The 22,555-nt window shown below is 41.2% G+C and overlaps 1 protein-coding gene across 1 annotated transcript; it reads right to left on the bottom strand.

Moving 5' to 3' along the window:
- Positions 1–1,149: 1,149 nt before the first annotated feature.
- LOC134048397 (uncharacterized protein F13E9.13, mitochondrial-like) lies at positions 1,150–22,385 on the bottom strand. The gene is made up of 7 exons (XM_062500136.1): positions 22,336–22,385; positions 22,090–22,165; positions 20,895–20,977; positions 14,002–14,182; positions 9,215–9,365; positions 6,769–6,896; positions 1,150–1,924 (listed from the first exon to the last, which is right to left on the bottom strand). Exons 2-7 carry the CDS (start codon positions 22,160–22,162, stop codon positions 1,734–1,736), a joined length of 807 nt encoding a protein of 268 aa, XP_062356120.1. The 5' UTR covers positions 22,163–22,165; positions 22,336–22,385; the 3' UTR covers positions 1,150–1,733.
- Between the last annotated feature and the right edge of the window lie 170 nt (positions 22,386–22,555).

Below are 22,555 nucleotides of genomic sequence, written 5' to 3' on the forward strand. Positions count from 1 at the left end.
AGATGACTTCAATTCTCCCTTCCCCACCCCATGAGCATGGCTGCTACCAACTGGGTTAGGATCCGACTAGAATCAGTTTCCTGACCCCTGTAGGGCCACAGGGGTGCTCCTGCTGGCACAGGCATGGGGCTGGGACATAGCTGTTGGTTCTAAGGGAAGCAGCACCACACACAGATTTAAAGTGCTTATGTAAATGTGAACTTTGACAAAGCAGTGCCAGCCACCACAACCAGGCACCTGAAAGGATTCGTATGCATTGAAGCCGTGTCAGTGCATTTAGGATTAAAAAGGAGAAAAGCCATGGTTGCCACAGGGCCTAAAGAACCTCTTTACTAGCAGGTCAACCCACCAAAGATTTCATTGCTTTTGATGGGAGTCATGTAGGAAACAGACCAGACCAGAGAAAAGAAACCTGAGAAGACAATCTCATACTGTGACATTCTGGAATCAACTATACTGTGACGTTCTGGAATCACCATTACGTTAACAAAACTAAGTATCTTGAAAATCTTTTTGTCTTTGGGAGGAGGATGGATCTTCTTCAGAGAAGCATGGGTGCTCTGCCAGCTGTGATAAACTCCATGTTTGCTCTGATACCCACAATTTAACTTTCATTGCCATCAGCAGAAGCCTGATGCGTACATGCCAAGGAAAAAGAGATCCCAGAGGACAAACAGAGCTCCCAGTCCCAAGGAATGAAAACATTACACCCACATTTGGTGCAGCCATGACATAACAGGTATTCCTTGGGTTCTTTTAAGATTCCTCAGAGCTAAAGGACCAAATTCCAGGGGAATCTCTTACAACACACACAGTAAGACTGTAATATTTTTCCTCTACGTTTTACATGAAGAATAAAAATCTCTGTTTACCTGTGGCTTTGGTAGAAAGGTTTCTATTGTAATTATATCTTTCGTATTCCAAGAAAGTTTTTTACATCACTACTTACTAGTCTAGAGAGGTACAAAGATGCAGGCGCTTGCTGAAAAATAATAAATCTTTATTAAAATTTCCAGTTTTTGCAAAAGCATTTTGACTACATTCCAAATCTACTTAAAATGTAATTAAATATTTACATTTATTCTCTACTAAGTATTGTAAGTAAATCAATACCCCAATTATCTTAAATTTTTGTGGGTATTACAGAAATATAGCAATTGTATAAATACACAATTTTAATGAAAAAAATAATGATCTTGAACTTTAAAGGAGCCCTTCATTTGGAGAGATGAAACTGCTGTACATTCTTTCATTCATTATGTCTTACAGCCCCTGTGTGATGTAGGTGCTATTATCATCATTTTACAGATGGGAAACTGAAAGGCTAATTAACTTGTCCAATTTACAACACTTTTAGCTGTAAACTTACAGCAACATAGTGTACTTAAAGGCAAAACAGAATTCAGCTCATCTGTGGTGAACATTTTCTAAAAATTCTTAAACTCCCTAAGTGTTTAACTTACAGGAGAGAATATTTCACACAAGATTTCAGAGTTGGCTTTGCACTGATGGTAGCTTTGAGCACCACAGAAATGTGCTGCCCAGAAGCAAACATCAGAGCACCTGATTACTGTGAAGCATGTCACCAAGCTTCCCAGCTAGTTATGGAAATGATGTGCATTTTTATTTGGTGTTATTTGCCATTCAGTCATGCATTTGTGCTTTAATTCTGTAGGATGTACCACACTGCATTTCTACAAACACACACACACAAACAGTGTTTTCTGACAAACTCATTCCCTCAGTTTACTTATGTGTTCCATGAATTTCTTGACTCGGTCAGGATCAACAGCATTTGCCCAATATCCTTCTTTCTTGAAATACGAACCAATTATTAGAGCATCTGCATCCAAGTAATTCCTCACATTCTCCAGAGTCACTCCAGACCCAACCAGCACAGGAATCTTCACAGCCTGCTTAACCTCTGAAGAGAAGAAAACCAAAATCACAGTTAATTCCTGTCTTTGAAACTCTTTCCATAAAGACTCTAATTTGCTTAGTTTTTCAACACAAAAATAAAGGTATCATGAAATTGGTGATTGTGGTATTTATTACTTCTACTACAAAATGGAACAGGTTCTCTAGAAAAAACACCTTTAGCTCTAAATAGAAAAAAAAAATCTTACTTTTTATATTGTGTTGTCTGGAATGCTTCCTATATTTGCTTGTATGAGAAAGAGAGCAGGGATCATACAGGAACCACTGACAGCTCAGCTAGCTTTTCCAGAAAGCAAAAGCCAGAAAGAGAAGTGGTCTTTTATCAGTATGGGGAATGACAATGGAATAAAAAAGCTTCTTGTTTTTCCTATATACAGTGTTACTTAATCATCAGACCTTTTACCTTGTTCCAAGAGGAGAAAAAGACAAAAACAAGGCTCAAAATACAGTACTAGCTTTGGGAGGAGGAGGAAAAAAAGCCCAGCTCAAGAATTAAGCATCCTTCTCATCATTTTATGTCAAACTGACCATCCAAAGAGTGACTCATATGACTGGATGCTTCATCCCTTTGAGGAATGTTGTGAGCCATTATTTCTGACCTTTAAAAACATATAAATTGGCTTAATTAGTGATAGGCTGATGGCAAGGTAGTTATAGCTTGAGGTAACTAGGGAAAGCATACATGCAACAAATAAAAGTCTGCTTCAAAACACTGTTTAAATGAAGTTTCATCAGAAGCCTAACTTATTAATTATGCTTCAGGGAAGACTAATTATTTACCACCTTCCTACTTCACTGAAGAAAGGGGATCAATTAAAATGCTCTTGAATCTCTTTTTAGGTCACGTGCTCTACTATTTTTCCCATCTAGGAACAATAACTCCTTCTTAAAAAGATTTTAACACAAAAATACAACCATTCAACACAGCCCTTCCTGAAATTGTAAAACAAATCAGATGGATCATGCATATATGATTAAAACTTTAGCTATTTCTATGCTTATTTGATATTCTTAGTCATTCTGCTTACAGCAACAAAATAATTAATTTCTAGTTACTTATAGCATTATTACTGATACCCTGTTCAAAAAACCCCAGAATTTTATTTATATAATATCTACATACTCTTAGGAATACTCTAGCTGCTTTACATCAATACCAGGCCACGATTAAGGTGCATCTGACCACAGATTTGTGACAGTACTTGACTGAATCCCCAGAGCAACCAGGTTCCAAGTCAATATTTGTTCTTACAAGTGCATAAAGCACATTAGCAGGGAGTTGTTTCATAATTATTTCACATCAGCAGGAAAAATTAAGAGCCAAATAATTAAACAGAGCATCTTCATATGGGTCTGAGACAACAGCTCAGCCCTGCTGGGCAAATGGAAAAACCCAGTGAAACCTGAGACTGATCTGAAACTCCTGAACAACCCAAAGCCTTCCTAAGTGGGAAGTGCTGCTGCGATCTACACGTGACACACAGAATGCACACACATCTCCTGGGCTGGAGATTTATTCAGAATGGCAACGTGAAGAATAGCAAAGGAGTGCTCAGTGTGCAGTGAGATGTGTTACCTCATTAAGTATGCTACAGATGCTACTTTTAAGTCCTTTCCAAGCACATCAGGGCCTAAAGTTGATTAGTAGAAGGTGATTTGTCTATTGGCTGCGCTAATACAAATTCTAACCTGTAAAAGAAAATAAAGCAACAGCAGTGAGATGTGTTTTTGTGTGGCAATCTTCAGTCACTGTCAAAATATCTCTAAACACAGAGCTCTGCTTCAAATCTCTCAGTTTTCCTGGCATTCTTTTTCTGACTTTTCTTTTCTCACAGTGAGAAAAAGGAGACAATTTTGTGATGTTACAGTAAAAAGGTGCTGAAGTTGACAGAGATTTCTCTGTTCCAGTGGACTGTAACTAGAGGGCACTGTGCTCTTTCTTGTGGCAGCTGCACACAGGTCCTTAATAAAACCCAATGAAATCGTGCTTGGTTGTAAAGCACAATGAAAGCATTTGAACTATGCTATGCACAAGTTTCATGAAATAAAGGCCAAATGCTCCTAGCTTGAAAACAATGGCAAAGAGTGGTGTAAAAATAAGCACCACTGTGCCAATAACTTGCTCGACTACTCTTCTTTAACAGCTTTCTCATTGCAGTGATCACTGTACCATACACAACACTGTGTTTATGGTAATGCTCCACTCTTAACACATTTTAGGTCTTTAATTCAAAGGACTTTTTCTCTGTCATTAAATTTAGGGCTTAAACAGAGATAGTACTGCTCACTCACATCTCCTGTCTCCGAGGGTATCATACAGGTAGCAGTCCCTATTTTGGCCATCAAAAGATAAGAGGGTGAGTCATTCTTGAGGCCCCTTTTATGAACAGTAATTAAGGAGGTGACAGTCGCAGCCAGCTGTTGAATTTCATTATGTACCTGTTTTCCGCAGGTTACTCAACTGAGACACTTTGTTTTGTTCAAAGAGGTAACTGAGCAGTCATTATGCAAAGCTTTGGTCACTCAAAATACAAACTGAATGCAAAGCAGGTATTTCAGCAGTTATAGCCAAAGCAAAAACCTGATGGGTTCACACATCCAATCAAAGAACAGTCTACAAGGCAGCAAACTAGAACTTCTGTAACCTCTTAGATGAAAAGATGGTTTATTAATGAGCTGCAATTCAAAATGCTCAGTCATACAACATGAAGCCTGATTTTTCACACCTCGTACCCCATCGACCTCTGATGCCCTGGAGAGCCCAGGCAGCCCTGGAGCAGAGCCTGCCAGCCTAGAGAAGGCAGCGACACAAACTGCAAACAAAACCTGACTGAACACAGATCTCTGCCTTGACAGGGAAACACTTCCCATAGCCCATCACAAATCAATCAATTCTACACAAAGACACAAAGGCAAAACCACTTCTGTATTACTGCACAACAAAGCTGAAAAAGAGACATGACAAAAATCTCATCTGTCTCTCAGCTTTGCTTTCAAGAGCTGCTTTGCAGTGTGATGAAAGGTGCCCAATTGTATCACCGTAATACGGCACTGCCAGGGCTGCATGAATTCCTGAAATGCAAAATATCACTCACATCAACACCAACTTTGTAGACTGTAGATCCGATCCCTTTTAAGAATCTCCTGACAGAGATAGGCCTAATTTGTCATTTTTTTATACTGTGGAATATTGATTTTTAAGTTCTTCTCTTAACTGTTTTAAGACATCTTTCTCATGAGAGGGCCTGCTAACATCCAAAATGCTGTGATCTAAGTACAATAAACCCATGATCAGCACACTCTTGCTTTCATAACACAAATCCAAACACAGAACTAATGTGTACTTCATTACAGCTGCCAACTCTGATTCATTTTGTTCTTTGGACCCAGAAAGAGAAAGAGACAGACTGACAAGTTTGTTCACATGAAAGAAAAGTAGAAGCTATGGTTCTGTCTGATTTGGGTCCTGTGACAAAAAAGCCTCTGAGCCTACAGGTTGCATGTGCATACATGAAAGCAGAATTTAACCTAGGATTCTGCCTTAAGACATATCAAATATTTTTAAAAGGTTATTTAATCGGCTTTAATAACAGTGAAGACATTAAGTACAAACAGGGATGGATCTCTAGATTAACAAAATTTTGCAATCTCTAAAGCAGGCATAGCTTCCAGTATCACCTGTTCCATGTATAATTTCTAATTTACTGTACCAAAAGACCCAGCTAATTCAAGAGGCTCTGTGTTCACACAATTTTGTTTTTAACATTGGTGACTAAGGTATAGCAACTTGTAATCTGCATTTTAGCAAAAAATTTAATATTTATGAAATAACCATTTTGACAAATGCAACATTCATATTAAATGCTCTTAAGCATGGGTGATATACATAAGCCCTGAAAACTCTGAATGATGTAATGTTGTTTCAAAAGATACAAAAATACAACACAAAAGATACAAATACAGCTTGTTGAGGTCCAGGTTATCTCTGGCAGGCAAAGTATGTTTTTCATGCTGATCTGCTAACTTAAGTTGAATACAATACAGTGCACTGGAACTTCAAAACATGCCAAGTTACAGTGTGTGGGAATATAAAACCTAAAAAAGCACACATTCTATTTTATGTAGTGAGACATTCACGTTCAAGCCATTGATCTAAATTAAAATTAGTGATGAAAATTAAATGTCCCCATGATAGAACTTTAATTCCAGCATGGGAGCAATACTGTTTCATGAACACAGCCCAAACTTATGCCAATATAAAAATATCAAGAATCATAGCACTTTTGCAAAGGTCAGAACTCATAGGTCAAATGAGTCTCCCTTGACAAAAAGTCCACACTATTTTAAAATTATTTTGATGTTAATATTTCCTGTCTACCAATGAATTTGTATTATTTTGAAAGTCTTCCAAGCAGTACTTTCCCTGGCATTAATGATTGGAATGTTGCCTTATCAAAATGCCCCTTTTCTTGCAGGAATTCCATTTTAATTGTGGAAGACAGAAACACCAAACTCTTCAACGGAAAGATTTATGGTTAGCAAGTTAGCTGAATATGGCTAGTTTTAGTACGGGTAGTTTTCTAGGGTTATAAAGTGGACTTTTCTTATATTAGGGCTTTTTACAAATGAAACAGTATTTTCTTTCACCCTCAGCATCATTCTATAAAAGCTTGGAACAACCGTCATTTTAGAACAACTGTCATGTACAGAAACATACCACAGCCCATCTAAGCACCACCCCAAACACGTCCGTTGGGATCACACCCAACCCCACGGCGGGAGCTCCCCGTCTCTCCCGGTCTCTCCCGTGCCCTCCCTGCTGGCTCTCACCTCGCAGCTGCCGGGGGTCAGCAGGGTGGCCGGTGGCCGTGCCGGTCAGCACCACGCCATCGGCCAGGAACAGCTGGGCAGCGCCCGCGGTCTGGGCCACGCTGACATCGGCCGTCAGGGCGTGAGCGCTGCAGGGACACGCACAGCTCGTCACACGCACGGCCCGTCACACGCAGGGCCCGTCACACGCAGGGCCCGTCACACGCAGGGCCCGTCACACCCACGGCCTTGTCACACGCAGGGCCCGTCACACGCAGGGCCCGTCACACCCACGGCCTTGTCACACGCAGGGCCAGTCACACGCAGGGTCCGTCACACACAGGGCCCGTCACACGCAGGGCCCGTCACACCCACGGCCTTGTCACACACAGGGCCCTTCATGCGCAGGGCCCATCACACGCAGGGCCCGTCACGCGCAGGGCCTGTCACACCCACGGCCTTGTCACACGCAGGGCCCGTCACGCACAGGGCCCGTCACGCGCAGGGCCCTGCACGCGCAGGGTCCGTCACGCGCAGGGTCCGTCACACACAGGGCCCGTCACACACAGGGCCCTTCATGCGCAGGGCCCATCACACGCAGGGTCCGTCACACGCAGGGCCCGTCACACCCACGGCCTTGTCACACGCAGGGCCCGTCACACACAGGGCCTGTCACACGCACGCTCACATCCTGCTTCCCCATCCTCCCCCTGGCAGAGCCCCTGGGCTGCTTTACCAGCCTGGCGTTGGCAGGTGACACCGCTGTCCCAGCACGAGTGAAAAGCCAACCTTTTCCTTCGGGGCGCTCAACCCATCGGTTATTGCTCCAGAGAGTGAGTGCCAAGTGTGAACCACCAAGTGTCAATTGAGACAGCTGCTTACATGTCAAGCACCTGCATTTCAGAAATGCTGAGAGCACACAGGGCTCTCTGACTTCAAGTGGGAGTTGTGGATGTGTCCTCATTCATAAATCAGATGCTGTTGTCTATGACACAATCAACAACCTCCACAAGTCCAACTAACAGAAAGTATAGTTAATACCTATGATACAACCACAGGAATCATCTCACACAGCAGTTACAAACATCAATGACACCTGCATCCCAGCTGTTCAACAGCAGGCCTTGATGTATGGGTGACACACTTTGTCTGAAACCTATCACAATAGCAGCTACTGATTTATGTGGTCCCAGTCTTGGAAAGAATTCCAGCCATTGCTGGTTGAACATCCCACACTCTTGTTTCTGTATTTGAATAGAAAACAGCCATGGCAAACATGTTGCACTGCTGAGTGGCGATGGCACAAGCATGGTTTCTCCTCATTTAAAGAACAGGACCATAGCAGCTCTCAGTGGCAGCTATATTTTTATACATTAAAAAGCTCAACCAACAAGTCCTTCAGCATTTCCTTCTGAGCTTACCTTTCTGCCTGAAACAAAAACTTCTTTGCCTTTCTTAAAGGCCAACTCTTTGAAAAATGGGAAGTATAATCCAAATACCAATTCATAATTGTCAAGACTAAGAATAAAAATTGCATTATGCAATTTAATTTGCAGAAAGTCTAATGCAATGCATTTGCATTTATATACATACATATACATATTTATATAAATATACACATAAAAAAATCATCAGAAAGAAACTGCTCTGAAAGGACCTGAAAAGCTTCATCTGACCACCACTGCATTGTTTCCTTTCTCTTTTGAAATTACCTGCTTATTACATATTTAAGATCTTCCAAACTTGATTATTCTCATGATTGCTCACATACTACACACAAACATTTTAATTAGGTTATTTAGCATGTATAATACATAGCACTTGAGCAGTTTTTTCTGGAGGGAAAAAAAAACAAATCCAAAGAGTGACATCTAAATAGCTGAAAGTACCATGTGACAGGTAAGATAAAGTATAAGCAGAAAAGAAACTGGATTTATCTGTCAAAAGTTCCTTCTGTTTGATAATCATAGAACACAACCCTTACATAGACAGCACTGATTTAAGTAGCAGGAATCAGGATTATTGGCAGGAAGGAGAAGAAAGAGAAAATCTTTTTAAAATGCCAAAATATTATCACTTGGATGCTTTTTTATGGCAACTGCCTTCATAACTAAAAAATAACCTTGGATACCTAACTTTCAGAAACAAAACTTCTTTAAACATAATAGACATCCACATGCATACAAAGTCTCAATACCACATGCAAGGCTTTTATAGCTGGCATACTGAAAACCTGAAGATTAAACATCTACAAACTTCACAGATAAATCAACTTGCAACTTACAGCCGCAAATTTATTTTTAAATGTATCTCCTTATAGCACTGCAAGTTTGTGCTTAAATAATAAACTTCTGCCTACGTGATTAACTTTCCTGGAAGAAAATGGACATTTAAAAAATCAGAAAATGAAGAAAAATATAAGATCATTATTTCATCCATATTTTCATAAAATTTTGCTTGTATTTACCTATGTTTCTTTTTAATATCGGCAAAGATCTGAACGTTGTCTGCTCCGATCTGTTTTCTGTATCGTAGAAGGTCACCTGCACAGGCATTTATAATCCCTTCATCAGCCACGTGAGAAAACACAAATCCTTCAGCCCGGATAAAATCGAGGCCTGAAAACAGCCAAAAGCAACATTTTAGCTAAAACTGAGAGCTGGAAAAGAAAAAAACACTAAAACCAAATGAAAATCCACCTTAGTGCCCTTCCTACTTGATCCCAACACAAACTCTTTCATGTACTCTAGCACTAACCATCACTTTCCCACACATTTTCTGTTCTTTATCTTCGCCCCATTCTCTCTGGCTTCTTCCCATCTCACTGCTTTCAGCTCCCATCTCTCCCACTGACCCCACCAGTTTTCCCCCAGCCCCTGGTCCACTTCTCTCCCTCAGCCCCTTGGTTTGTTCCTGTGTGGCTCAGAGCAGGCAGCTGCACACCCTGCCCTGTCTCCTGCCATGATGTGCCAGACAGAGAATTAGGTGGCTCAAAACACAGCTCCATTATTCTAATGATGTGTTTGCTCTCCAAAAAGGGTCATTAACTTGCATCTCTTCCCTCTTTCCAGAACCTTTTATTGTATTACTGCTTTTCTGGTCAAAAGCATCAAGGCTATGGACACAGAGGAATAGCTCTATCATCTTTCTTTAGGAAATTAGGCAAGAAAACACAGCCTGGAACATGCTTTATGCAACCCAAGTGACTCCATCTGAACGTAGAGTGCGTTTCCTACACAGCACCACATCAACAAACTACTTTTAGAGCTGTGCCAAAGGTTTAAGTAGAGTCAAACATTTGCCACTCTACTCCAGCCATCAATTCTGCCATGCCTAGTAACATGGGTCCCACCATATTCATTCCGTTTTGTCACTAGGAAGGTTTTGTGGGATGGATAGTGAAGAGGAAGATTATGAATTGCAATTACTTCACATGGGCCAATCATTGACATTCAGCCTTGAAATATCTCTGTTGTAAGAATGAAGCCTTGGACCACAGAGCAATAAGCCCACAGCTGTGAGGTACAAGATTTAATACTGACCCACTTATTGCACTCCCCACTTTTCTCCTGTCATTCATAGCCTTGAACCTGTCACTTAAAACCTGCCTCTTTTACACATCTGTGTAAAAGCTCTGCACTCATCTTGTGCAGTTTTGCTGTTCTTCCAGTTTGCTTTGGAGGTGTCTTCCAAGCCCTTCTGAAGCTCTGCCACTGCTTCAGTTTTGGAGTCAGATGCACATTTAATTAGAGCTGACACCATACAAAGGAAAGCAATGCATGTAGAAATAGTCATCAGGAATGTCTACCCACCAGAGAACTGATCAGAAAACAGAGGCATTACCTTAGTACATTCCAACTATAAACATAGATGATCTTGAAAATTTATTTACCAAATGACAAGGTGTCTGTTTATTTTAAAATTCCGGTTTCATTCCAAAAGCCCTGAAGTTGCAGAAACAGAAGCTTACGCCTGATAGAGAAGAGCCTGTATTGCTTAGCAACACAGACTCCAGCTAACAAGAAACATCACAGATGGATGCCAAATGAAATGCAAGATGTCCTGTGCCTTGAGATTAGCGAGTGTAAAGCATGGAGTATTATCAGGATCCAAAGACAAGAGTGTGCCACAAGTACCACTGCAGGTGCTTGTAGACACTGGGTGACAAACAGTGCAAATAGCTAAACTGAGATTTCTACATCTGGGAGCAAATGCTGTAGTTTATCATGACATCACCCAAGCTTACAATACAATTCTGAGTTACATAAGAACAAATATTTCTCTAATCATAGGACTGTGGGTGAGCCTAGAAACATGTGACACTTTCACAGCAATCAAGGTTTAACTCGGGACAGGGCCCTCCATTGAGTAATTGCATTTATTAAAGTCACTGCTTGCACATTGTTTGTTGATGCTTGGTATGTGTTTCCTTGGTGCAGAAATATAAGACTTCCTGCTAAACATTGAATTTTACTTAGTTTAACAAGGCTGCACTCTCAATCTGGATTTTTGGAGGCCATGAAAGTACAATTTTTAACCAAGTGTAATAGGTGCAGGCACCATATCATTACCCTTCTGTTTTATGAAGCTATAATCAGATTCTGCTAATGAATTCATTTTTATGCTCATAAAATTGTGAGAATGATACTACTGCTTACTTTCACATTTGGCAAGTTGAAAAGTAATACCCATTGGAAAGTTAATAGGCAGTCCCATTTCTGACTTATATGGGAACTACACGTTTTGTAGTTTCACTGGAAAAAGAATAGGGAACATCCAATGAAAACTAATAAACAGAACTCTTAGAGAAGCATTGATTTTGTCTGCTGCTGACACTGGAGGCACGGTGTGTCTGTGCTGCAAAAATACTTCTCAGGACACTGTCTTGCAGCAGCCTCTCCTGTGCTCAGCATGGGTTGCAGGCACAGGAGGAAGGTCTCCAGCAGCACTCTCAGCAGGATTCACAGCACTCCCTGCCTTTCACAGCACCTCTGGGTGCCCCCTGCTGCAGTTCTCAGCTGAGCTGCCTCCCCTCACCACTGCATTAATATGGTGGCAGTTAAAAAGGACAGCAAAAACCATAGCATATAACTCTGCCTAGTTCTGTCGTACCCTAAACAGTATCATGGATGATAGCAGGTGAATTCCCACTCTGCTGGTGCAGGAGGGAAAGGAATGGGCTCAGACAGCAAAGCTGTGTGTACAAAAGACATGGAGAGATCTGGGATATCTCCTGACATGAAGGCTCATTTCAGCTATCAACTGTGTCATCATCATTGATGAAGACTGCTTCAGAACTGGAATTTCAGTAACTTGATTCTTAAAGGAAAAAGGGCAGCTTCAAGAAGAGATGCAGTTGGACTAGATGCAGTTGGACTAGATGACTGTTTAAAGACCCTTCCAACTGAACCACTTTTTTCTAAATTTATGAGCTAAGATGAACTTAAAAATTGAGCCCTGATTCATGATGAGTGACCCAGGCTCACGACCCTGCAGTCCTTGCTCCAGCTAGTTGATCTCCTAATTACACAGCAGACCTGTGGATTTCCCCCACCCTTTACAAAATAAAATCATTACCTTCTCCTAGAGACCAGTTATAAATTCCCTGTGTGGTTCTCTTAAGAACAGCTATTCCTAACAAAGACAGGGATCTCCACAGGGAAAATGAAATGACTGTACAGTAGGCAGAGGATACTATGGTTTTTATCTAGAACACCTTCAGCAAGCTATTTTTGTACTGAAAGCATACAGGACTTGCTTTGTTAATAGCTGCCTGTTAAAATTGTATTGACATTAAAGTCACTACTAAGATGCTATAGAAAAACTATTCAAAGATTTGCTACCTACAAAATAGAACCCACTTTACTATGGTTTTGCTTAAAGGAATTTTCTTTTAGCTTTCCTGTTCAGTGAACTTGAGACAATTATTTTTAGAGAAGTGCAATGAAATGCATTAAATACAGGCCCTTCCTGGCTGGTGTTCTCCAGTTACAGAGGAAATAGTGCAGAACAGTAGTAGAGCTGAGCAAAACTCCAAGGCCTCCAGGAATTCTACCCTTCATTAATAATTGCAAAGAAAAAATATACATTGCTCCCAGACCATATCCTTTATTTAGTGGTGATTTTTGCTCTTCAAAGGATTGTTTTTAAAAATAGGGTATATGCTATTTTTCTAAATACCTATGTACCTCAAGTGGTCCATATGCATCAAGCTCTAAAAATTAAAGCTGGATTCTGTTATCATTTTTATTTGAGGTTTTCACATAGGTTCCAATGCAGCAAAAAACACAAGGTTTTCTCAATTTGCCAAGTGGCTAGATACTTTGAAAATGGCAACATCTGATTTTAAAGACCACAAGACAAATCTCAGTTGCAAATACATCTATTAACAAGAATTTAAAGCTTTTAGAACATATTCAGCATAATAAAAACTTCCACTGCAGACAGGTTAACCTACATGATTTTACCTGAGGTATGGCTTCCAGTTAACACCAGCATCTTCTTCCTGGTTCTATAAAATTTGCACATGCCAAAATGTGCAGCTTTACCACAATGACAGTCAATCTGGGCAAAAACATGCATTAACCCTCAATTTACAAATTTGGGAAGTTCAGGCTTTCCATATTAAGCCAGCCTTCATCTTTACATCATGGAGGGTTACATATGAAAAACTAAAACTGCTTCAGCAAATAGTAGGAGTAGGAAGCTTAGGATTCATGCAATAAATATAGACTAATTTATATTTAATTTCCCTGAATGCAATTTAATTTTAAGTACTTTGGCTATCTGTACACTCCATTTTTGTCATTATATAAAAAGCTTCATTCTACTCATTCATTAAAAAAGGACAAAACTTAGTTTTAATGGATAACAGTAGCAGCAACAACATATAATTAGATGCTGAAACAGGATGTTTAACCACCATGGGTTAAATCGATCCTGACATATAATATAACTGAAGTAAATAAGAGTTACACCAAAGGTGGCTTTTAGACAGGAGCAGATTTAAACTAATCATTACATTTAGACAGGTTTCACCTAGAAATCTGTGGTGGCAGTATTTAGCAGCCTCCAACTGAAGCAGTGCACAAGTACCTTCCATTCTGATCAAGCAGTCTCCTTCCTCAGAAGCTAACTGCTGCTTTTGCAGGGTACAGCGAGCTTCCCATGGTATCTCTGTCAGCACAAGGTGCAGTTTGTGGGGAGTGAACACTACAGCAGCAGCAGGATTACCTGAGGAGCCCTTTCCTTTACCTGCAGCCAGAGCAATGGCTATTGCCTGCTGGTTGGCAGCACACAGCACCTGGACACCCAGGGGGATGTGGGGACAGCTCTGTCTCACAGCAGCACCCAGCACTGCCATGGCAGCTGTGACCTCTGGGCCTGGGCACACCGTGTATGGCACGTCGTGCATGTTCTCCACCATCAGGCCATCCTGGGGAAAGGATTACAAAAAAATATCATTGCACTGCACAAACATGGCTAGCTTGCCATTTCACGTTATGCATTAAGACACACAAGTGTAAAGGCTTTCCTTCAAAGGAAGGATTATCTGCAGCAAGTTGTGTTGATGCACACAACCACTTATAAAAGTGCTTTCATCAACAGTATGGTATTTGCAGTGAAATCATGAAGAGAAATAAATGTGATTTTAATTATACATTCATCAATTTGGGTTCCTTTGATCCATCCTAAAATGTGAACTATAGACAAATGAGTTAAATCTTATACCTCATTAAAAATAATGTAAAGTCAAACTTCAATTATCCAAGGGGAATACAGGATATTGAATGTGTTTGGATACCAGAGGACTCTGTGATAATCAGGGCAATTTTCAATTCAATTAATGTCAGAAAATAAGCGTTACTTTGGATAAATAAAGGAATTTTTTGTTGGACAGTTATTGTGCCAAATGCCATAATATGAACTATTGCTATTTCTCCCATTCTGTATTCAGAATTACTGGAAGGAAGATATGCCTGTTTATTGTCTATTATACCTCTCCATCCACATGGACATACTCTTAGCAAACAATGGAGTGATGATAAAATACTCTGCTGATACAATTTGTACATTACCTGATGCCACTCACTTTTCCAATCATTGCACAGGCTATAACAAAAAGTTTGCAACAACTGCAGACAATATATAATTTTGTCAAGGATTAATAAGAGTAAAAGTAGAGCCTTGAAACATATTCCATGCCTGGTATTTTGCATTAGCAGTGAGAAGATGAAAAGAAAACCAGATATTTCTCACCAGCTTAATTCCAAAAATGCAAAAAGTTTAATAGACAAACTAACTGTATATATAGCAAATAAATTCTGCTCCCTCTGAAGTTCTATCACACAATTCTGCTCTCTCTGGAGTTTTATCACACATCTTAATCCTTTAAAATGAGAGCTTTACCTTTCACAGATATTGTAACTGAACAAGAATTGAAGGAACATTTTTTGGGAAAAAAATACAATTAGAGATTAAACACAGCAGCTTGGTTATTAATAACATAGAGAATCAGGAAGGGGAAACAAAAAAAAAAGTTCCCTTTAAAAAAATTTTATATGTAACACTTCTCTAATCATTGTAGTGTAGAAGCTCTTCTGGCAGTAAAAGGTAAGACAATATATAAAATAGTGTCAGCATTTAATGGTTGAGTTACAGGCACAGGCATCACAAATGAATACCCAACAGAGGCTGGGGAAAAGTGAGAGGGAAATAATCCAGTGGAGCAACATGGTTTACTACCTGCAGACATTCAATGCACCAGGGCACAGCTACCTTCCCCAGATTACTCACAGGTGAGTATTTAAATACACAAAACACATGCTACCTAAATGCAAAGGGACACAGCCTGTTAATGGAAAAGGTGACCTGATGTGATGGCACTCCACATCAGACCTTTGCACTACGTGGTGCCATTCACCAACATATTTAGTTACATAATTCCAGCCCAGGTAAACCTGAATTAGGCAAAGGAAGACCAGGAATGGCAACCAAACAAAGCATCTGTGTTCGAATTTGTTTGTGCGTTCAATTCAATATTTAACATCCACACCTCTGTAATTGTGATGGGAGGCAGCCACATGACAAAGATGACAACCTGTCCTAAGAAAAAAACCAAAACCCCCCACAATTTTTGGTAATTTTTCTGGAATAAGGTTAGGACTGTTCCAACGAACCTGAACTGAAGAAATGGCCTTGGTATCTGAGGCACAGTTGCTGAATCTTTTGTGGTACCAACAGAAAGAGAAAACCTGTAGGTCTTACTCTCTCTATACATAGATATATTAAGTCAGTCTAAGCAAGAATGCAAAGTTGGTCAGTAGTTGCATGTGGCAAGAAGACTAATATAGAACTATAATACTTTAAAAGAACATATTCAAAAAAATGAAACGAACCATCAAATCAGGTAATTCCTTGAGGCCAAAAACCCTGGAAGCCATTGGCTCAGAAATGCTTTCCTTGGCACACTTCAGCCAAATCTGGGTATCAGGGAAACTCCAAGCTTATCATAAGGGCCAGGAACCAGGATCTGCAAAACTGAATTCCCAGGCTTTCAGGCAGACAAGAAGCAATCTCAACAGGAAGAAAGGCAACTGGGAATAGGGCTTCAAAATGCTCAGCTCCTAAAGAGCCATGCTAGTAGCAAAAAAAAGAAAAGCAAGAGAATGGGCTGGCAGAATTCCACAGCGAAACTGAGCTTTTCACAACTTGTACTACTTTGACAGTTCTGTATTTGCATAAAGCAAATTATTCCATTAGCTACATTAATGAATTAATTCATTTAATAAATTATAAAAACCCCTAGCCATAGTGTTACACATAAAAAGTGTCTCATTGGATTCCAACTCAAAATGCAGGCATATGGGAGTATGGCAACAGTTTTCTCTCCTGCAATAAATTTACTATATTCACTTTTCAGCAACTGCCTCTTCCTATGGCCTCAAGGTCCACAGTTACAGTGAATATTTTTGGTAGAACTTTAATAATGTGTTATTCTTTTGGTAACATCCGACTGTTCTTTTGCGTATTATGCTTTGTTTAATTAAAAAAAGAACAACATATGTTCTGCAATACAGAAAGCTGAATTGCAGATGCATTAAGTCAAAGCTTTCTTTCATATTTTATATAAAAACATAACACCACAGATTTGTGTTTACTGAATTGATATGTATATGAAACAAATTTCAGTACTATCAGACAGCTAATTAAAACTGGGGAAAGAAAGCAGTTATGCTAAAATAAAGTTCTTGGAACTTAAGCTTATGGTTTAGAAGCCTATGGAAACAGCTTCTGCATTACATCCTCCAAAGCAGGATTTATGTAGATAGTATGAGATAAAACTCTTGCAAGTACCTTCTGTGCTCCTTTTCCACTGAATATTAAGATAACTTAAGTGTTGCTTATATGCAATAGCCTTGTTATAAGTAATTTTCAAACAATATATTTTCTTTTTACTTTGAATGACTTCTGAAGTGCTACACATGTGAAGTGCCCTTTGTATCACAGTTAGCTACTGAAAAACAGGTCATTTAAATAGCTCTCCAACTAAATGGAAAATAATTTCCTTAGCTGCATTCCGCTTACAGAAATAACCCCTTAAAACACTTCAGCCGCACACATATCGCAGTGGAAAAGCCTCAAAACAGTGACAACACTACAAACCACAACTGATGTAACAATTGCACAGGTTTTTACTCTGCATATAACTAACTTAACTTCTCCCCAGGGGAACTTTATCCCCAGTGCTTCTCCCCGGAGAAAGGCTTTCTTTACCTGCAAACATGTACACCCCAGTACAAACCTCTACAAGCTCATCACCTCTACTCCTTCCTCCAGAGAGGGAGGAAGGCTTGCATCATCCCTATTATTATACAGGCTTAGGTGGGGACTGAAACAATCACAGCAATTACCCCCCAAATCTGTCATGTACTCCCTATAAAGGAAATCTGCCTTTGCAGAGCACTTAATTGCTGTTTGCAAGCACAGCTCTTAGCAATTTCTTTAAAATCTCACCCCCAGAGCAGGAGAACGCTGCCTTAACAGAAGTAAGCTGCTATCTCATTCTCCTGCACTTGCCATAGGAGGTAGCTGTGGGCAATCTGTCTGCTGTTTTATTTTTCCTGTAATACAGCTGAGATTTGAAATGTTAACCTCCCTAATCCAAGTGAAAGCTAGCAACATGTTTCTATGCAGAAATACTACTTTATTCTGTCTCCACTGTTATTAAATTCTAAGTGTTGTGAATTTCAGTTATCACTGTAGTTGTAAGGGCAATAGGCTTACCACTCTCTTGTTTTTTAAAAACAACAATGTAAAATATACACTAGTAACTGTTTTTAAGCTACTCCAGTAACTACAGTTTGGAACAGTAACTAACAGTCATGTGGGAACTTGTGCTATTTCCTATCTACAAAACAAATGTCAGCCAGGCTGAATGGCATGAATAAAAGTTAACCTGAATATATATATTTTGCCTCTTCCTTAAAGAAAAGCAGGTACAAATTGGAGGGATTATAATGCCTCATAGCCTCCTGCTTATAAAATCTTGTCTAGGGAATTTCATTGTTTAGTAACACACAAATACAAAGCATATACATTTTGAGCACAGATGGCTTCCTAACTGAGCACTCATTTGTTTTCATTACCATGCTCTAATATCACAAATCTTTCATATTTATTATGTAAAGCTGTGAATGTGCCAGACAAGTCACCTTACTCTGAATACAGCAGGATTTACTTCCAAGTGCAACACAGATGGAGTGAGCAAGACGGTATACTTTATTTTTAAAATGTTACCACCAATTTGAACAATTTGAGACAATATGTAAACATCTAAATAGCAACAAATGGTTACATATCTTCTTAAGGGCTGCTGCTGGTAGCATTTGGGAACACGGTCAGTACAAACATCCATGGGAAAGAAACCCTTTTCTAGCCCTCCTTCCACAAGAAAAATGGACAGCTTAGCAGTTCCTTTGAAGAAATATATTCCCATTCCAGAATAGTTTGGCCGTGGTGATCTCTATGTAAAAGCTGGGAAGCTCCTGAAGCATCTAGCATGAAAACTTGCATTTCTCTTAAAGTAGCACAAAACACTAAAGAATTGAATTGCAGAAAGCAACCCCATTGATATTTATGGAGGCTCTCCTGATTATCTCTGAGACGTACCTTCTTAATAACGGATTTGTTAGTTATATTCCTCCAACACTGTTCTATTCTATTCTCTAACACCTTCAGAATAAAGACTGGTGTGGAAGTATATTGATGTCCCTGTGACTTATATAGGAAAATGAGTTAATTATAACTCTAAGCCCTGAATTTGTCCAAATGTGTAGAGAAATGACTGCATTCACCTCATGTGTCTACCTGACAGGTAGGTTCAAAGATATAGTCAAGCTCAGAGACTGCAACACACTTGCAGAAAAGGTAAACCAGTTAGAGCTGGAACTGCAGGATTCAGTACAACTGTTGAAAAGACAAAGTCTAAAAGCCAAATTAAAACTTTGTGTTAGTACTGATTTTAAAGCTTATCCCAAGACTGCTCCAGCTTCGTACATGACAGCAGTGGAAGTAACTGCTTCTGTATCTTCCTTCACCTTCAGAAATATTTGGTGTCTTTTCTCTACTGTTGAAGGTTTCAATGTGTAATTATTATGTAAGGAAATGGGCATACAGGCACTGGAATGTGAGCAATGGATTTATGAGTTATAGGTTACTTGTGCAAGCACTTCCTCTGGCACAGGAAGGCAGAGATTAGCATTTGCCACTCTTCTGATGTAGATCGAATCATGTTCTACCTCATGGTGATACTGCAACAACAAAATATAAAGGCACAGTACAGAATACAGAGTTACTGCACACTATTCTTTCAGGAGGAATGAAGAAAACTTCTTTGCTCTGTTCAGCTTGCAGTCAGGGACTATTCTAACTGGGTGGACATCTCATACCTTTGTTCATCTGGTACTGAAGCCCACCAGGCTAGCATCATTTTACCCCAGTGATGTTTTATCCTTTCAATGATTCTATTCTCAGCATTCTTTCCTAATTTAGCCTTACCAGTGTTCTGCTCATAGCCCACCTTGTGTGACCTGTCTTGCATTTTGACCTTGGTCTTCTATTCTTTAAACTAAGTTCTTGTACTCAATTTTGTTCTGTCTGTATAATATCATTCTAATTTATAAATTAAAAATGTTTCACCCAGCTTGTTAATAAAGTTTTTTTTATGAAAACAGCAGCTTGCAGCAGTAACAGCTTGTTCATTGAAGACATTTTCAAACCTTGGACATTAGTACACCATCAGAAAATGTTCATAATGCTGTGGGCAGGTGAAAGAAAAAGCACATCAACACCCCAAGACAAGGTGTAATGAAATCTTTAAAACATACCTGACCTTTCAAAAGGACATATACCCTGTTAAAATCTACTGACCTATGAAGATTACTACACCACTTTAGGTCCAACAGCAATTCTGACAGCAGTCTCTTCTTGCCTCTGGCTGAGACTGGCCTTTTGGACCTGCTCTTCTGGACGTGCAAAGTAGGCATGTTTGCTGCCAGGGGCCTGGAGAGAGGCTTAGAGAGGGCAGAAAAGGGCTTGAGTCTTTCTTTTTTCCAGATCCTGAATTATCTGTGCTGTTCTGTTACAAACACAGATGTGGGGTAATCCTGCACCCTCCAGGTTCCTGAGGGATCCATGCAGTGTATCAGCTGTGCACATGGCCTTCCTTCACAACCTCAGGAAATCAGAGTCTTGTACAAAGCTAAAAATACAGGTGCTTGTCAGACTGGATTGATGAAGCATTCTACACCCAGAGACCTTGAATGCCAGCAATGGCCGATATTTCAGGCCACTTTTTTTTAACTCCTTAAATTGACTTGATTCATCCAACTCAAACAATTTCAATTGTACAATTTGAATCTAAGCTTTTTCAATTGTTTTGGGTTCAGGTGATACTTATCTCAGGGGTTTTTGTAATCTAGAAGACCTACTTCCTATGTTGAAACAGAAGACATGGATTTAAGCATCTCCCTAATCAATGAGCTTCAAGAAGCTTTTTATGAACTACAGGCTCAATTTAAAATTCTGATTATGCAGAAGTGGTTTTGTGTAATGGCCATCATGGGAAGAAAAAAAAACAAACTTACAACTCCAGCATCCTTGTAAGCTTCTGCCTCTTGACAAGCTTGATCAATGATCTGGGTCAATGGAAGAGAACTTCTTGGTGTCCCTGCAAGAATAATGCTGCTTACCCCAGGGCATGCACAAACCAAACCCATGGACAGTAATAGATTTGGGTAGGACATCCATGGGGATTGCATACAGGAACAGGGACATAAAGGGCAAACTTGCTCAAAGGCTGGGACATGCCTTAATGATGTTTCTTTCCTTATCTGAACTTGGCAGAGCTGCTGTAACTATTCAGTTCCTAAATATAATTCACAAACTTGAGGAATGTCTGCTACAATCCCCTGTTGCACTAGGTCTGCTCTTTGCTTGCTATTCATGTACTTGTAATTTATCCTGCATTAGTGATGGTCCAGACAATACAACCTATGGGCAAGACTGACATCTAGGTCAGCACAGAACATCTATGCTAAACAAGAGTGAGTTTAAAAACAGTAAACGCTATCCTTAATCTGCAAAGTTGATTGTATGTGATCTTAATAGCAGAAATACACACACAGAGATTTTGTTGGAGTTCAATGAATTTCCCTTAAGCTCAAAGTCTCTTCTGATATTTGGGCTCCTAAGGTCAGGCAGTGGGAGTCAGAAATAGGGACTGTGCTGAGCCCTGTGTCAGCTCTGTTAGCTGGCCCGATTTCACAGCACAGGGTGAGCTGGCCGTACCACCTGAGGGCTGCTTCTGGGAAAACGTGGGGCACCCTGAACTCTGGGCATCAGCCTACCAAGGGGAAGGTGGGCTGCCCTAATCAGCTCTGCCCACCCTGAGCCCCCGGGAAAGGGGGCCAGGCTGGAGGCCAGGAGGAGGCCAGGCTGGAGCAGCTCCTGCCTATTGTCGGAGCTTCCCAGTGCCTCCAAGGACAGGAGAGAGCCCTATCCAACCTCCATCCTATCCCAACGTCCAATTGTTCAACTCCCCAACCCTTGAGTCTTGAAACACAGAGCCCACCAAACCCCAAACCTTGTTTTCTCAGCCCAGGTACCTATGCGGAACCGTTTCCCGCCTTTTTTACCCCTAAAAAAGGGAACGCCCAAACTGACGGCGCTTTATGAGGGGCCCGTGGTTGCGGTGAAGGGACAGCCTGCCAAGGGGCCCGCAGCCGGGCTAAGGGGGACGCCGGCGACACGGACCGGGTCCTGGTCCCGCCCGCCGCTTACCTGGCAGCGCTCCCACGTGCACCATCCCGACCACCGCCGCCTTGAGCCGCCCGAACAGCCCGGGCCGCTGCATGGCCTGCGGGGAGGGAAGGAGGGCGTGAGCGGAGCCAGGCCGGGCAGGCCATGATGGCGGCCCACCTCCCGCCGGGGGCCGGAACAGGGACTGGCCCGGGGCCGAGCCCGGGACAGAATCCCAAACCCCTCAGCTCAGTTCGGTTCGGCCCGGCTCGGCCCACCCCGGCTCACCTCGGCGCGGACTCACGTGCCACAGCCGCTCCCGCCGTTTCCGCGTCCGGGCCCCGCCCCTCCGGCCCCGCTCCGCGCGGGATCCCGAAGGCCCCGCCCCTCCGGCCCCGCCCCTCCGGCTCCGCTCCGCGCGGGATCCCGCGCCCCGCCGGCCCCGCCCCGGCCCGCGCGCGGGGCCACGTGCGCGGTCGGGAGGCGGCCCCGCGCCGCCGCCGCGCGT

This window comes from Cinclus cinclus, chromosome 11 (genome assembly GCF_963662255.1).
Source record: "Cinclus cinclus chromosome 11, bCinCin1.1, whole genome shotgun sequence".
In the NCBI taxonomy this organism is placed as follows: Eukaryota; Metazoa; Chordata; class Aves; order Passeriformes; family Cinclidae; genus Cinclus; species Cinclus cinclus.

Excerpts from the sequence above, each read along its gene's own strand:
- LOC134048397 (XM_062500136.1), bottom strand. The coding sequence starts at position 22,162 with ATGCAGCGGCCCGGGCTGTTCGGGCGGCTCAAGGCGGCGGTGGTCGGG. Across the intron at positions 9,366-14,001 it reads AGCCATTGCTCTGGCTGCAG|GCCTCGATTTTATCCGGGCT; the intron begins GTAAAGGAAAGG and ends GGCTGTTTTCAG. Across the intron at positions 1,925-6,768 it reads TGACCCCCGGCAGCTGCGAG|AGGTTAAGCAGGCTGTGAAG; the intron begins GTGAGAGCCAGC and ends TCTTCTCTTCAG.